Genomic DNA, 18,383 nt, shown 5'->3' with positions numbered 1-18,383 from the left:
CCCGGTGGGCAGGGAGAAACGAGGAATGATGGTGATGGTCATACCAAGGGGGTTCCTCGAGAGACATGGTCTTGATAATGGCTTCATCAGAAGGAAATATTTCCTTTAAAGGATCTGAAGAAGTGTAATCTCCAAGCCAAGGGGAATGAGCGTATGAGTGAGGAGCTCTGCTCGAAGGAGCAGGTTCAGAAGGTGGAGCCGACATAGAAACAATTGCGACGTAGTTGATCTCGGTGAAACTCAATGGCATCTCATAGCCCCAAGAGTCTACCTGATCAGCGGGGGGAAGAATCCACGGATCAGAGAGAATGGAAATCATATTGATAGGAGCGACGTTAGGAGGTGGGAGTGAAAAAACGCCCATCAGGGCAGGATCTTTAAAAATTCCAGTGCCCACACTCTCATATGGGATGGAGGTATGCTCCACAAAAGGCACGTTGCCTTTATAAGAGGAAGCGAAGAAGGACAGCCGGTCTACTGTGATGATCTTCCCCTGATGAGGGAAATGAATAACAAGAAAAAGAGATGAAGCCATGGCTCGCATGGCGTATGTTCAGCTGCGCCCCAAAAGGAGGTTGTAGGTAAGATTAGTATCAACAACTTCAACTTCCACTTCGACCGTCTTCCCTTCCAAAGTAATGGGAAAACGTTGGAGTATACCATAAGGGTGAGACTCTCTCCCATCAAAGGCTTCCAAGGTCGTAGGAGACTGGCTCAGAGTCAGAGAACCGATAGCCTTCCAATAGGAAACAGACATGATGCAAGTTGAAGCACCTTCATCAATGACTATACAATGAATCGTTTTGGAATTGATGATGACCTGAATGAGGAAGGCAATTTGGTGAGGCAGTCTTGGTATATGGCTTTCCAGCTCAAAAGTAATCAGATCCCAGTCAGCCGAGTTTATGCCACCGATGGCTGATAGCAAGGACTTCCTCTGGGAAACCAGAGATTTTGGGTTTGATCCACAGTGGAGTCGCCAATTTGTGATGCAGGAAAGCATTCCCTCTGCGGACAAAGACAACCCCTCTAGCCCTAGAGTGGGTCTAGTCACAAACAATGACAAATCAACAATAGCTTTCCTTAAACAGTCATAGTTGGAGGCCTACCTCAATGGTGGTCGATGGAGTTTCGTTGCGCTGCTCCAGCTTCTGCTTCCTTCTCCTAATGAGTAATCAACCTGAAACAATGCAAAGGAAATACAACAAAGCATGTAACTAAAACAACAATGATCTATTTACTCACAAAGTCAAGAAGTCATGAGCTATCAAGTACATTACATACAAGACATACGAAAACATCATTGGTTGTATTAATTATGAAATAAGAGTAAGCTTACAACCAAAGTATTGACGTCACAAGCCTTCTCAAAAGGGTCCAGCCAGCATGTTCCTCAAGCATTCACTCTTTAAAGATGGATCTCCCAATACACAAATCTCTCTCACTCACAATTTTTACACAAGATCAAAGGCACTTCACAACGTTCCTCAAGCTATCAACAATCCCACACTTGTTACACTCACACCAGCTATCTATCAAACTCACAAACACTAACAGCATGATCGGCAACCACTCCAAAGACTAAGAACTCCAAAACTAGAAGCACATAGCAATGGTGGGAGTTTAAGTAGGAGAAGGAGTCTCCATGAAAGGTGGGAGAGTGAGCTTATCTCCAAGGAAGGTAGCACAAATGACGGAAAAGCCACACCAGAGAAAGGAGGGCGACATGAACTAGGCCAACAACTAGGTCTGGAGTCATTTGGAAGGCCAAATGTTGGAACAAATTTGCCTAATCTAGATCATCGGGGGCACACAACTATACTTTTGCACTGACATCGCTATTGAATAACATAGCTAGTCAGGTCATCGTGGAAGATTACAAGCGACAGTTGCGCTGGCACATAAAATCAGACCATCGCGGGAATCAGGTGTACTTCAGTGATGGCAGTGCTTCTGGACTATTTTGGAGCGCCCTTCAGCACGTTTATTTGGTCAACAGATGCGATGAGGTAGAAACCTTTGGAAAAGTGGGTCATTTGGCAACATCAGAGAGCATTTGTCTAACATGAGCATGTACGACTTGGACACATGACACAGTAGGAAGAGTGGAATGAAGACAGTGACAAATTACTGTGTAACAGACCCCATAACCCAATGGTAAAAGACATCCCTCTACCTGTCTAAGTTAGTGATCTCACCACCCAACCCAAATAAAAACCTAAGTACAACCATAACTAGCCTAAAATCAAACAACTAAAACAAAGTTAAATCATAAAGAGAGAGCCCTCTTTGAGAATTAGGAACGCTAGATCTTAATCTCCAAAGTGGGTTTGTGGTTACCTCTAATCATTTCTTTCTTAGAAACTCTAGAGAAATATTGGAGTGATAACATCACCTTTTCTACACACTTCTTCCATTCTACTAGATCTTGAGCATTAGATCTTGGAGGCTCTAGAATATCATTATCTACAAATCGTTTCAACCCATTATCTTCCAACGTTGCCTCCATCCTGTCCTTCTAAGAAATATAATTCGAGCTACCCTCAAGGGCATACTCGAGTCTCAATCAATAAAAAGACACCCCACTATTTCTAAAGAATGATCTTGCAAATTAAATTCACTTACGAAGACAACTTCAAATTCTTCTCTCCTATTGTGATTCCTGCTCTGATATCATGTAGAAATTCCTTGTACATTCAAAACTGTTAATGTAATTTTCTAAAACAAAAGACTTGAATCTACTCTACTCATCAGTGGAAACAAATTTAATCAATCAAGAAATCATGAAGCATACAAGAGAAATAATTCCATCAACACATTACATAATATTTAGACTTTTGTGATCCATGTCAAGTTTTTTTAGAAGAGTTTTTGGCGGAAATCACATTATAATACATTTGTTGTTGCCTTTCAAAACAACGAGTGTTAAGCTCTTAAATCCCTACATATGGAAGATCTCTGGAGGTATAAACAGGCTTCAAAGTTTCAGAAGATGGCCCAAAGGTCTTCTGCTATCTGTGGCCCTTTCGCATCCATGGATAAAAACTCCCATAGCCGGCTTTCGGCTAGTCAGCAATCTACCCTTTAGTCCTAGGTTTACAATATTTCTAGTGTGGACTGTCCTCCTGCAATTCCTGCTTTGTCTTCATAATTCTATGAAGAGGTCGGCTCCCCTGATGTTTTCCATCTGGTCCCCGTCAATTCGGTGGCTAGCCTTCCTTCCTACCATCTTGATTTTCCTTCCACTGACGACTCTATCTCATAACCGTTGTCCAACTCCCCTGAGATCTCGATGTAGCCCTTTCTTCCCCCTTTGGACGGGCGTTCTCCTATCATGGTGATTAACGGGCCTAGTTCTCGCCGAGAAGAATTATCGTGTTCTGTCCCGCCGCTACAGTCAAAATCTACCTTAAAACATTCACAGTCACCAAGTCTTGAACTCGTCCCTTCTGGTACACTTGTCCTCATCCCTCTCACTTAGTCCATTAACCCAGTCGTCGTCTCCTCGAACATTCTTCCTGATAAGCCAACCTCATTGAAACCTGGTCCAAGTTCTGGTTGTCTCATTAATATTTCTTTTAATAGTCTTAATAATAATATATATAAGGACATGTCGAACGCAATCGGTTTCAATTACAAAGAATGTGATGGTTATATTAATTATAATAATATTAAGCATAGTAATATCAACAAGGTGAATGTAGGTGAACATAATGACAATGAAATTGTTTTATGTAATAATAATAATAAAAAAATTGTTGTCAATATTGATAATTACAATAATAACTATAGTAATAATAATAATAATAATAATCATAGTAATAATAATAATAATAATTATGATATGATTATTAAAAAATAGTTATGATTGTGATTTAAATAATATTAATAGCATTACTAGTAGGAAATATAATATTGATAATAATAATAATAATAACAACAACAATGATAATGATAGGATAATTAATTATGATTGTGATTCAACAAATAATAATAATAATAATAATAATAATAATCTTCTCCCTCCTTCTCGTAATAATAAGGTTGTCAATCTTTCTAGGTTCTCCTTTCCCCCTTTTGTCTTTAGTCTTCTAGGTAAAGGTTTAAATTTTGCCCTATCCCCTAAAAAGATCCCAGTAGAAGACATTATTTGTGACATTGAGTTTGGGATTAAGTACGTACCCGATAATATTGAGGACACTATAAGGAAAGATTGTGTTGTCATCCTCATGAAGGTAAAGCCCCCTAGTAGCAACATCAGCAATGATGAATTTGATGCCCTCAAATCCTTAAACCGTAATAAATATATCATGGTTCTAAAAGCCAACAAAGAGGATTATCACCATAAGATGTTGGATCATCTTTTTAATAGTGGAGCTATAAAAAGCTTCCCAAGAATCCCCTAAAAAAGATCTCAAAAGCAGTGGCTCTTGCTATCAAGTCTAGTAGCTCTATGGGTTCCTTTTGCCATAAACTCATTGAGAGTAACCCCATTACTCCAAGGATTTATGGGCTTCCAAAAATTCATAAATAGGGGGCTCCCCTTAGGCCCACTGTCAATACCATTGGTGGTCCTACATACCTTATTACAAAATACCTTCCCTTGAAGCTTAGACCCCTGGTTGGCCTCACAGAGTCTTTCGTCAAAGACTTTGCGTCAGTTTTCGAAGAGCTTAAGTGCATAAAGCTTGACCCTGGGGACATTCTTGTGAGTTTTGATGTGGTCTCCCTCTACACTTTCATTCTTATAAAGGACGCCATTTAGGTCATCAACTGCCTCACGGACCCTAATACCGCTCGATTAGTTGAGATCTGTCTCACTTCCATTTTTTTCAGCTTCAAAGGTGTGTTCTATGAATAGACCTATGGTGTTGCCATGGGCTCCCCCCTGTCCCTGGTTGTTGCTAATAGTTTTATGGAAGATTTTGAATCCAAGGCTTTGGATTTAGCCCATCTTCTGCCCAAGCTTTGGAAGAGATTTGTGGATGATACTGGTGTCATCTGGTCTCATGGCCAAGAAGAGTTGGATCTTTTCTTCAATCATCTTAACAATCAATCCTCCTCCATAAAGTTCACTATGGAGCAGGAAGTTGATGGGTGCCTTCCTTTCCTCAATGTTCTCATTTCGAAGAATGATGACGGTTCTTTCTCCCACCAAGTGTTTCGAAAGAAAATTCATACCGGGCAGTATCTTCATGCCAACTCCCATCATTTCCCTTCTCAAAAGCTGTCCATACTCAACACACTAGCTGCTTGTGCACTAAGAATATTTGATAAAAAATCCTCGATAAAGAGAAGGCTCATCTCCTTAATGTTTTGGTTAATAATGGTTATAGTAGGCACCTTGATCAGAAGGATTTCCTTATAGCGAACAAGAATTCATTAGTCAAGAAAGACCCTAAAGATCAAGTCTCACAGGTTCATCTCCCTTTCATCTAGGGGACCACTGTTATGAAATCAGCTCACAAAAAGATAGAAAAGATAGATGAGCGCCTTTAGAAATAAGCCTCTTTGAGGGGGCAACCTCCTTTACATTACACAAACAAACAATTCTTGGATGATACAAATGACAAGACCTCCTTTCTATATATATGAGTCTAAGGTGTCATAATATAATCAGAGTCGACATAACAATAATAATGTAAGGGCACAATAATAACAATATGGGGACTACATGGGCACAACAATATAATAAGGGGGTTGTACAAATAACAATAAGGGATTACACTAGTAGTATAGGGACCTAACATGCCCCTCTCTTTCAAAAAGTGTTGTCCTCAACGCTTGAATAGTTCTTGATGCTTTTGTATAAATTATTTTCCTCCCATGTGGAATCATCAATGGGTAAGTTCTTCCACTTGATGAGATACTCGGAAACTGATCTATTTTGTGGTTTTCAATTTCCCGATTCTTTGACTACTTCAAGTTCTAATATGATTTTTCCTTCATTGTCACGTTCTCGCAATACTGTTTGAACTAGGATCTTCTGCAACTTTTGAATGAGTTCCCACTCCTTTGGGCATATGGATATCTGTAAGGCCTGATGTTTGGAGCAACACTTCCTGGAATCAAATGAATAGCATGATTATGATCATGAATAGGTGGGAGGCCTTTGGCAATCTCAAATACCTTGGAATGATTGTCCAAAACATTTTGGAGATCTGGATAAATACATGATTTCGATGTGGGATCCTCTATTGAACATAATTGTGCAATTATGCCCTGTTGTTATTTATTTAGAAGCTTTGTCATGTTTTTAGAGTTGATTATCTTTCCAGGTTTCCCTTCGATACCCCTCAATTCAACTTCCTTTCCTTCCCAAAAAAATTTCAAGAAAAGTTCTTGAAAATTAAAAGCTATCGTACCCAAAGATTGTAGCCATTGGACTCCTAGTAAACACCAGCACCACCCATTGGAATGGAAGGCATTGGGCTATTCAATACATTTCTCCCATGGATAGCTTCATATTATGGCACTTTCCAGAGCAATTTATTGTTCCTCCACTTGAAACCATCATTTGACACTCCGGTGCTAGATATATGAAGCAATTCAATTCCTTAGCTATCTTACAATGAATAAAATTATGGGTACTGCCCGAATCAATCAACACTATTACCTTTTTTTTCATGATGTGTCCTTCTATCTTGATAGTTTGAGGAGTGGTAATTTCTTCCAATGCATTACAAGATATGGTCGGATTCATTTCTTGATGCTTGATGTGATCTTTCAATTCTTGAACATTTTTCTTCTTGATATTTACTTCTGTATTGATAGTTTGAGGAGAGGTAATTTCGGCCAATCATTACAAGATATGGTTATATTCATTTCTTCTTTCTTGATGTGATATTTCACTTCTTGAACCTTTTTCTTCTTGACATGTCCTTCTATCTTGAGAGTTTGAGGAGTGGTAAATCTTTCCAATGCTTTACAATATATGGCCGGATTCATTTCTTCTTTCTCTGGGGTGGGTTCCTAGTGTATATCCTCTTCTTTTGATGTTTCTTGATCCTTTTCTTCCTCCTCTTCATAATCTATGTAAAATAATTTTTTCTCAGCACACTTATGACCTGTAGTGTATTTTCTCTCATAATTGTAATATCATTTACCCCTATATTCAATTTTTGGAAGTCCTCAATGTGCTCTACCATTGACCCCTTTTGTTTGAGATTTATCAATTGGGTAAAGAAGGTGTTTCTCTTTCTATCCTCATAATGTGCTATCATTTCCTCCGTGAAAATTGACCGTGTGACAAGTGGTTTACGAGAAAAAAGCCCTTTATACCATAAAAATTGATTTGGTTCTAGATAATTAGATGCAATACGTACCGTTTGTAATAGTGGTACACCATGTAGATCAAAATACTTCTCCATCTGTAGTATCCAATTTACCGGATCCTTGCCATCAAACTTCCTCAACCTGCTTTTCCTTGATTTTAGGAGCTTGATCTTGAAACAACTATAACTCTCTACTTTCAAATCTTTAAGTTCTAAAAGTTTGATTTGTAATAACCCTCTGAGTCCTCTTTCTAACTACGCAAGTCTAATCCCATTTGGATTCCTGAAGAAAGATCTATTCCTAATCTCCCGCGATGACCTAATTATAGACTAGTTTCGTACGGTGAAATTAGACGACGTGCCATGTGTCACTTTTTCCACCTTAGATTTTGAAAATTATACCCAAACAAAATACATTCTGTCCTCTTTCTGCAACTTATTAAGAAATTTCAATTTGATGCTCAGAGAGAACATTATAATGATTTTCCCAAGGTGACCTATTTGAAATGTAATTCAGGGGTCTGCAACAACTCTAACTTCCTCAAATTATATCTCCAAAAATATAGCAAGACAGAATCTGAAATTCAGAGTTGAGATTCATGCCAACTTCTTCTCAAATGGGTGTTTTTGTTAGCTTATGAAAATTCGCAGAGAAAGCGTTATAGCGAACATTCCATAATGGCATGTTTTAGATGAAATTTTGGAGCTTGCAAAAACCCTAACTTCCTCAGATCATATCTCCGAAAATGTAGCAAGACAAGATATGAAATTCTAACACGAGGTTCATCATGATTTTGTCTCAAATGGGTTTTTTTTTTCCCTTTTGAAACGTCTCAGAAAAAAGTTATAGCAAAAATTCTATGATGACCTGTTTGGAGCAGTGAAACCCTAGAATCCAAAGCTCCAATACCAAATGTTATGAAATCAACTCATAGAAAGATAGAAAAGATATATGAACGACTTAGAAATAAGCCTCTTCGAGGGGGAAACCTCCTTTACATTACACAAATGAACAATTCTTGGATGACACAAATGACAAGACCTCCTTTCTATATATATAGGAGTCAAAGGGGTCATAATATAATCAAAGCCGACATAACAATAATAATGTAAGGGCACAATAATAACAATAGTGGGCTTCTATGGGGCACAATAATAACAATATGGGGACTACATGGGAACAACAATATAATAAGGGGGTTGTACTAATAACAATAAGGGGTTACACTAGTAGTACAGGTACCTAACAACCACCGATAAGTTTGCAAGAATTCTTAGGAAGCATAATGTTCCCTCAACCTTTAGACCCCTTAACACCATCCGTATCTCCCTTAGATCAGTAAAAGACCAAGTTGACCCCAAGGACATGAAAGGTGTATATGTGATTCCATGTTCCTGGACCCCCTATATTGGTTAGAATCGTCATTCTATTAATCAGAGGATTAATAAGCACTCAGCCGACATAAAACATGGGAGGACCCGGTCTTCCACCCTGCAGAACACCAGGAGAAGACTAAGCATCATGTATGTATTGAGGAGGCCTGTGTCATTGCCAAGGTTACACGTTTCTATCACTGGAAATTTAGGGAAGCCATAGAAATTGAAAAAAGGCCAAGCAATCTCAATAGAGATGACGACTGAAAAATTAATAGTTCTTGGATCCCTTCTATTTCTTCCTAGCCACCTTCCCCCCCTTGCCCCCACCCCGTGTGTTGTTCTTTTCTGTGAGGTCTTCCTTTTTTTCCCACTCGTCTTTCAGATCGTTTGTTTTCCTTTTTTCTCTTTGTTTTTTTTATGAATTTTTAGTATTTTATTTTTGTAGTTCTCTTTCACTCCCTCTAGATTAATAATAAGAACTTGGTTTGAATAAGTAATAATAATCCTTTTAATTAACATTATTGTATAAATAAATGAAATAAAAATTTTATGTACCTGAACATTGATGAAGGAATTTCAAAGATGTATTAATCTTACCGACCCTTTGAATATAATTAATTAATAATGAATTAACTAAAAATTTAGAAAAAATGCTATATTCTTTCTCATTAGTTCTTCAATTATTTTAATTTAATTTCATAGTTGTTTTGATTTAATTAACTTTTATTAAAAAAAATATCATTATTATTTCATATAATATTAATGATTTAAGCTTTTATTTATGTAGATAGTTTTATTAATAGTAAATAGATCTATTAATAGGTTATTGATCATGGTAGTTAATACAAACAATTACTTTTTATGGTAGTAAATATAACAAATTTACATATTGATTAACTAACTATTTATTCATTTAATTTTAATTAGGAGAAAAAAAGGCTTATTAATAGCTAATTGATTCATAGGCTTGATAATTAAATATAAACATTACCTTTTTTCAAATATGGTAATAAACATAACAAAACTAAGTTACAAATTAATTAACTGATTATTTTTTCCGTGTAACGATCCCTTGGTCTTGTCTAGTTGGCCAGTGAAATATGGTTGTTTCCTAGTCAAATATAGCCATTGGTCCAGTCTAGTTGCCTTGTCCAATATAGCCGTCAAATATAGCTGTTGGATGATTTTCTCTCCCTATTTAACATGCAACCATGATCTGGTTCTTCAACTTGTCCTCACGATTAGTTCGAAACGCGTCGACAAATGTATTTTGGTTCTTCAACTTGTCCTCACGATTAGTTCGAAACGCGTCGACAAATGTATTATAATGTGATTTCCTCTTGTAAAGAAACATTACACAATAATTTACTAGGGAAACCCACAATTAAAAAACCCTTCTACCTGTATATTGCATTAATAAAAAAAGATGAGAAAATTACAATGCTTAGCTCAAGCCCGAGCAATCTCTGCACTATCTCTGCACTATCTCTATATGTTTCAGTGAGGAATTAGACCCCTATTTAATAGGAATTTTCCTCCATTCCTTTGACTGCATGCACGATTTGTACAATTTGGATAATTACACAACTCATAGTACACTACCCTTGTACTACAATCTCAACTTGGTAACTCTAACATCTGACATGCATGAATTATTTATGAGTGAATCATCATTTAATTAGTTGAGCACATGAAGCAACACCTCACTCGGAACTAGTTTAATTGATTTTAAGTGAGTTAAACTCATTTTAACTGAATTAAATAATTACAACTCAATAATAAAGTAAGAGACACACTACATGACTTTAGTTAAACCCTCAACTCTAATTATGTTAACCAAATCAAATTAACTTAGTTAACTTGTATAAATTATCCTTAAATACAATTACAATTTTTCTCCTAATTTAATTTAAAAACAAAATTAATTTAAAAATTTCTTACTGGTTTTTCAACCTACAATTCCAATACATAAGCTTATTAACAAAATATGTCATTGTAAAATAAAAATTAAAAACAATCATCCACAAACATTGTAAAAAGTAAAGATAACCAATCATCCAAAAACATTGACATACGAATCCAACCAAATCAATCAAACCAATCATCCAAAAACATTGTAACGTAAAGAGAGCCAATCATCCAAATACACTGAACTTAGAAGACGAATCCAACCAAATCAATCGTCCCATTCATGTGACAAATCACTCGAGGCAATAAAGTGAGAAGACGAATCCAACCAAATCAATCAGCCTTCAGTTCATATGGAAAAGTTCACACGGTAGAGTGAGAAGTCTAATCTAGCCAAATCAATCATCTTTCATAGGTTGAGAAGATGAATCAAACCAAATCAATCATCCTTCAAGTCGTGTTGGTAAGTCCCCCCTTCATAGACTTCATAGGGATCATCCATCGGCTTTTCCAGCCGCCTCCGTAGACTTCAAGTCAAGAAAATCCGTCGCATTCTCCAGCGGCCTCCCCATCGATTTTGTTTTGTCCCCGCTCTTTGCAATTCTCTCTGCACACTAATAAGATCGTCTTTGCTCCCATCATTCTTACATTCTCTCTGCACAAATTCGCATTATCTTGGCTTGGGAGAGGGAAGATGAGGTCCTGCCGCAGCATCGTCATACCACTTCTCATTTTTACAAGTGCATTATTGATACCTTATTTTGTTTTCAGCCCACAGAACCAGCTTCATGGATCTGATAAAGACTGCTCTCCTTCTAATTGTGGAAATTCGACCATCCGATATCCCTTCGGAAATTGTGGCTATGCACCTGCTGAGTGCTTACACAATCAGACCATTCATCTTTCCATGCACAGTAATTATGACGCCGCCGTTGTATTCAATTTGAGAGTAATTGGAGATATCACGGAATCGTCCTACCATACTCGAACCCTTCAAATCGCCCAAACCATGGGGGATTCCTCAGTCTTCGGCTATGACTCAGTCTTCGGCTATGCCTCAATCTTCAGCCTTTCTCAGGGATACATGGAGGGAACAATTCTGAACTGTACACAACGAAATCAGCACATCGATAAAAACCTTACGCGGCTCGATTGGGGAGACATGGACGACCAAAGCTTCTTCTATAATGGTTCATCCGGTGACCTCTGTACACCCGAGGATGCCTTCTGTAGGCATTGCACTTCGTATCCTGTAGTCGTTCCAACGGATAAGAACTACAACATTAGCCGTGATAAGAATATGCAGCAATTCAGTCAAAGAGGATTCCAAATTACATGGAGTATACCCGACTCTTGTCTTTCATGTAACGCCACTGGAGGAACATGTTATCATACTGCACATAGACAACATGATTATTGCATTTGCCATCGTGGTGTGTACCGCAGCAATTGCTCTGAAGGTGAGGATCTCCACAACTTGTTTTATTGACCACATGCTTCTTACGTTTCCTTCTCTTAATCCGCTGTTTCCCTTTCCTTACCCTGCAGGAAATCACGTTGTAGGTTATATGCTATCTGTAGGAGCGACGGCAGGTAAATTTCTTACCTTTAAACCACATCCATTCGTTACTCTTGCTTGTCTTTTAATTTTTCAACATTATTTCCAGGGCTATTTGTTGGAGTCTGTGCTCTGTTCAGCATAGTAGTGGTTTCTTGCATAGTGCTCCGTCGGCAATTTTGTTGTACCAGGACTGCCACCGAGGAGCAGAGTATTCGAGCGTTTATGGACCCCATCGCCTCTGGAACTCCCTCGGTTGAGAATTTTTTAAATTATTATTCCTCACAAGTGCCCACCAGATATTCTTATGCTCAGATTATGATTTACACAAACAACTTGGCAGAAAAGCTTGGTAAAGGAGGTTTTGGAACAGTTTATAAAGGAGAGCTTCCCACTGGACGTGGGATAGCTGTGAAGATTTTGGATGAATCCAAACAGAGTGAACAGCAGTTTATAACGGAAGTGGCAACAGTGGGGACGACCTGTCATGTCAACCTGGTTCGCCTCTTGGGCTATTGTTCCCAGGGATCAGTCAAAGCTTTGGTGTATGAATATATGGTGAATGGTTCCCTTGACAAATATATCCACGGAGGCCATCATGACGAGCTGAGCTGGAAACAACTATATTCAATTGCACTTGGTACAGCTCGCGGTATTGCATACCTGCATGATGAGTGCAGAAATCGCATCTTACATTTCGATATAAAGCCTCACAATGTTCTCCTTGATGACACTTTTTGCCCAAAAGTTGCAGATTTTGGCTTAGCCCAAATAACTAATAGAGAGGAAAGCCACATCTCTGTTGGTTACAGAGGAACTCTAGGTTACTCTGCCCCAGAGATGGTGTCTAGGATGTATGGAGTTGTCACTGATAGATCTGATGTTTATAGTTATGGGATGCTGGTGATGGAGATGGTGGGTGCAAGACAGAATATTGATTTTCACAATAAAGAGAGTACATCAAGCAAATTTTTCTATCCAGAGTGGGCTTTCAAGCAAGTGGAGAAGGGTCAGTTTGGGAATTTGAGAAAAGGAAACATGTCAGAGGAAGAGCAGAGGATAGCAAAAAGATTAAGTTTAGTTGGGCTGTGGTGCATACAATTCAATGCGGTTCGTCGTCCTCCAATGAGTAAAGTAATCGAAATGCTCGAAGGAGGCGCAGACATTAACAGTCCCCCGTATCCATTCCCCGTCGATCCACCGATGACACAGATGCAACTCTCTGTCTCGGACCCGTCTTCCTCAACGATTAGCACTCCTCCGTGTCCGTTACCGGTTGATCCACCGATGAAAACTATGCAACACCATCCCTCTGACCCATCTCCTTCAACAACTTATTCTTTGGAGGTTGAAAAGGAAAATCCCAAGAGTACTGACGCTGCCCAAACCTCAAACCTCCATATAATGTGATATATAGCAAGTTATCCATAGTATCCAAGGTACTTTAATTAGGTTTTTAAGTTATCAGCTTCAAATGGATCGAAGTGATAGTAGTTGTATTGTTATTCTAGTGTTATCAAACTCAATTAAAACTATTTACTATATTTATTTGGATATCAAGATGTTAAGTTTTCCCTATAATATTAAATTTCTATAGTGCTAAATTTTTTATTTTTTCAATGATATTTAATTGAATGAGTAAAAAATGCAGCTTTGCCTATTTTTTTCATGTATATATTTATTACTTTTGTTTTACACTAGGCATGTTTTCATAGAGTAATGCTTCATGGTTACCCGGAAAAATTATTGGCCAACTACTTTATGCTGCTTGTTTTATTGTCTTTTTAATCCTTGCACCATTTCAAGGTTTGTTTGTGTCTTCATCTTCTCATGCTTTCTTGCTCTCTATTTTTGGAATTGGCAAAATGTTTTGCTTCTTGGTATATCATTGTCCTCATATCACATAGATTTTCATGATTGATTTGGGTTTACTTTAGGTGTGATTTTAATAATTTTTTTGTGTTTATTTTAAATAGGTCTTTTTCATATTTATTACATGGTTCTGTATCATAAAGCTTTTCATTTGATTTAGATTATTTATTAGTACAAATATAATTTCAATATTCTTCAAATTATTCATCATTGGTGTATTATGAAATTACCCTTGGCTTATTTTTTAGAAGAGACACTTGCAAAGAGAGTGGTTTCCTTTGTTTTTACGGAAGACTTTTTTAAGATAGTATTTTTTTAAAAATATGTTTTATTTTCTCTTACTTACCATATTGTATTGCATATGAGAAATAATGATAATTTTCAAGCTCAACTTTGATTTTAATGAGTTTTTTTTGTATAAAAAAAAAATTCTATACTAATGACTTAACTTTGTTTATGATTAGCAATGTCATTTTGGACATGATATTCAATTCCATTGTGTTATTTTCTTAGTATCACTCTTAACACTTTTAAACGACCATTTCATTTTATAATAATAAGTAATATGCTTTTAAAGACAAAAGAATACAACAATAAAATTTTTGAGATTATTAAGATTAGTGATCTAATATTTTGATAATGATGTCAATTCTTTGAGGGAGCTTGGACATGCAATACATTAATACTTCGTTAGATTATCTCAAAACTAGGTTACTATTTATGCATCTTTTAGTTATTTTTTTGTTTATATGTTTTTATATAAATTTATTCATTATTGGAGATTTTTTCCCCCTTTGTGTGGTTAAGTAACCATCAAAATGGAGAGGGAGATTCAATGATTATATATTTGTCACCAAAATGTTTCTAATCCAAACCGTGCCTTACGAAATTCTTTTTGGTTGTGAGAAGCTATAACATCCCTTTTTTTTATCCCTCTCATAATTATCGTTATGAATTTTAATCCATAAATATTGTCATAGTGCAAACATATTGATTGGTTATGAGGAGTGGGCACAGATTCAAATTTTTTAGGAGGAGTTGCTTGGGAAATTGTTTAAGTCAAGGCTAGTCAAGATTGTTCATTAATAGCCACTAGTTTACCTAATTTGAATTAATGATCTAGATGACACACATGGAGGTGGAGTATGGGCTTCCAGAATGGAGGAAAACCCATACCACCCTTGCTTTTCCTTGAGGGTTACATTGTCTGGTCAATATGCAAGAGGCCACTAGGGGATTGGTGGAGAAAAGAGGGCCAATGGGAAGGAAGGAGGGGATGGTGGTTGGCATGAACATGGAAACAACATTGCTTGCACATTGGGAACAAGCATGATTAATTTGAGTAAGAATCACATACCCGAGTTGTGATCTATGGGTGCTTATATTTCAGGTTAGGCATATAGGATTTGCATGTGAGCTCACCAGACATAAGGAGAATGTTACACATGATGTTGTCATTGATGACAACAAGTATGTCCAAGGAAACAGTAGTGTTACTCATTAGTTAAAGGAAGCAGTATGATAGATGGATCTCTTACACACCCTCATTAAGAGAACACAAAGAGGGATGAATTTTATTTAGTTTTTCTTGAGATTATGATGTCTTGATGAGCCTATGGATAGTATGGCTAGATAATCCTCATCGATATTGTTCCAATGATATATCGCACTCTAAAAAAACTCCTCCTGGATGAGAAGTTACGACCATTTGAAAAATTGTATTAGTTAAGGACCTAAACTATGAGACCAAAACCCAAAGTCTCCAAATCTATTAGAGTTCACACATGTTGAGAGTAGATCCACAACTGGAAGGTCAATCAAAAATTTTAGACATGTAAACTTGCACATTATTTAACGAGGTTAAACAATTTGAAACTTTCGATAAATTTAATGATGATCAAAAGAATTAATGACTCTGATTAGGTAGAAAACACACACTTGTGCGAGATTTCACAACTAGTCTAACACCCAATGAGATTCGATGGCAGAGGTGGATTTGATCTGATGTTTCAGATCAATATCTAGTAACTAACATGAGTGAAGTCTAACGACTACTTCCAGTTTGATGAACAAGTGGCACATTATGATTGGTCATAGGTGATGACATAAGAGCCAATGTCATAATGACACATGGAACAATCTAATTGCGCACAAGTGATGATGTAAGATCTAGTAACGTAATGAAACATGTCACAATCTAATTGGTCATTAGTGATGATGTAAGAGCTAGTCCCATGATAACACATGGAAAAATCTGATTGGTTAGAAGTGATGACATCAATAAGGTGATGTGGAACCTTTAGGGCCTTCCACGTGGCATGTATAAATGACACTTTTTGATTGGTCAAAAGGTTGATAAATGGTGAAATGTGGTACCCCTAATAGTTTCCACATGGCATGATGATTTCACACTAACATCCTCATGCAGGCAAAAAGTGATCTTAGGGACCCGATCACAAGGCACGATCACATGGTCCCTATGGGCTAGGCTAAAAGGACCATAGCACAAAATTTAACGACATGATTATGCACATCATCACATGTTAGCCCCAAATATGTATTGATGCTGTTAGAGTCCTAGAGTGATAGGATTCATAATTTTGAATTGGTTGAGGTTAAGTCTTGTAATATTGTACATACCTTTGCTTTTTGCAAATGTTTTCCATATTAAAATTAAAAAATGTAAAGAGGTTATGTCCTATAAGAATAATCAAAGGAAAAAAAGAAACAAAGATAAAAATAAAATAAAAATAAAAAAGTGAAAAATATGAACCCCACAAAATGAAATGAAACAGATCATGAAATTGTGCAAATCTAAATGCCACTACTATTTTAATTTTTCTGCAAATAATGATTATGTGTAGCTTGTTTAAAATACCATAATCCATGATATGTCAAACAGCCTAATATTTACTTCTCATGCTTTAAATTTAAATTTTGATAGATAGAGAATGAAGATCTAGCCAAATTGTGTAATCTTGGCAGATCAGTAGTTAGGTAGAGAAATAAAATGTGCTCATAAGCTTGATCTGAGCCATAGGAAGATATAGGGTTAGAATTAGATAGTTTACATTTCAAAAGAAAAAATAATGATAATGGTCGGCTAGCCTAAATGCACCCAATTAAGTGAAGAGAAAATGTTAGGGTATGTAATGGGTAAGCAGAAGAAAGGTTGCTGAAGTATAAAGTTGATTGGACAAAAGCACATTTATCATGCTTGACCATATGTTTCAGTGTGCATGACCAACTAAGAAAAGAAAAACGAGGTTTGCAAGATCAATTAATTAACTTCCCCTTATTTCATTTCATCCATGTACTTACTAATTTCCCCATCCAAAAATGTGCTCTAGTACTAGATCCTTCAAGTCATAAAGGCTCAAAGCATTTCTCTGACTTTTGGTGGGACTGGACCCTCGGCTTAATGACTTATGGACATCAAGTGTTCATAAAAGTCATTTCCCTTTATTACCCTAATAAAATCCCTTTTCCTAAGGTTAAACACCATTTGCAATGAAAAATAAAAATCCCATGTTAAGTCCCATTTTCACTCAAAAACACGCAATTTTTTTTTTTTTTTAATCTTAAGTATAAGTGTAAGTGAACAAATAGCACGTAAACACCAAATCTTGCATTATACTAAGTATTATTCCACTCCACTCATTTCATTTCATATTACCTTCTATATTAATATAACAGCTCCCGATATAACCTTTTCCCCATATATAAATAAATCCCCGTATATAATATTCCAACCCTTAGTTTAACTATAAACTATATTTTTACCACATCCCCCGACAAAACCCTCTTAACTCACCAATTCTCGGTAAAGTTAAGAAAACCCCTCCATTAACCCCGTCCGATCATTTAATCATGTGTTTAACCCGTAATTAATCACAAACCACCTTTGATTAAAAGCCTCGTGCCCCCCATTACTTTTTCCCATTTCGTCTATGCTAATCTACCACCCGACTGCCATCTGATTGTCAGCACCCAAATCCAACGATTCACAGCCATATCGGGTTCACCAGATATCTGACCTTTACCCACCTGATAAAGCGATATTTCCCAGACCCCCATCTGCTACGTGTCAAGCACTAAGGTAAATCGGGTAACGTCACCAAAATACCACCTCCTCCACAAAAGCGGTATGAAGGCTTGAAAAACCGCCTCCTTGCCCAACCCGAGAAACTGCCCACTATTCATTCATAATTCACCCACCAAAAAGTAACCTTTGTTCAATAAAATGGTCGAGAAGCCCCATTTCACCCTTTTTTCACTCGATTTCTTTGTAAAACTCTGCAACCAAAATTGACTATCGTTTATCCCCCGAACACACTACGGATGCCCAATTCAAGCATCTAGTGCACAACTAAAGCAACCGTACCCTCTACAGT

At 37.0% G+C, this 18,383-nt stretch overlaps 1 protein-coding gene across 1 annotated transcript; it reads left to right on the top strand.

The window, feature by feature from the left end:
• The first annotated feature begins 11,248 nt into the window (after nt 1–11,248).
• Nucleotides 11,249–13,562, top strand: LOC149163968 (LEAF RUST 10 DISEASE-RESISTANCE LOCUS RECEPTOR-LIKE PROTEIN KINASE-like 2.5). Its single transcript, XM_089430840.1, has 2 exons — nt 11,249–12,152; nt 12,227–13,562. Exons 1-2 carry the CDS (start codon nt 11,969–11,971, stop codon nt 13,525–13,527), a joined length of 1,485 nt encoding a protein of 494 aa, XP_089286966.1. The 5' UTR covers nt 11,249–11,968; the 3' UTR covers nt 13,528–13,562.
• Nucleotides 13,563–18,383: the final 4,821 nt, after the last annotated feature.

The sequence above is a fragment of the Pinus tabuliformis genome, chromosome 5_1 (genome assembly GCF_031772625.1).
Source record: "Pinus tabuliformis cultivar Carrire ecotype Pingquan chromosome 5_1, CPIR1, whole genome shotgun sequence".
NCBI lineage: Eukaryota > Viridiplantae > Streptophyta > Pinopsida > Pinales > Pinaceae > Pinus > Pinus tabuliformis.
Note: the sequence above shows the minus strand (reverse complement) of the source record. Positions and strands in the feature narration are given on the sequence as shown.

What these genes read in the sequence shown, in the direction of transcription:
- LOC149163968 (XM_089430840.1), top strand. Translation starts at nt 11,969, where the DNA reads ATGATTATTGCATTTGCCATCGTGGTGTGTACCGCAGCAATTGCTCTG. An exon ending in ATCTGTAGGAGCGACGGCAG is followed by an intron (nt 12,153 to 12,226) that starts GTAAATTTCTTA and finishes CATTATTTCCAG; the next exon opens with GGCTATTTGTTGGAGTCTGT.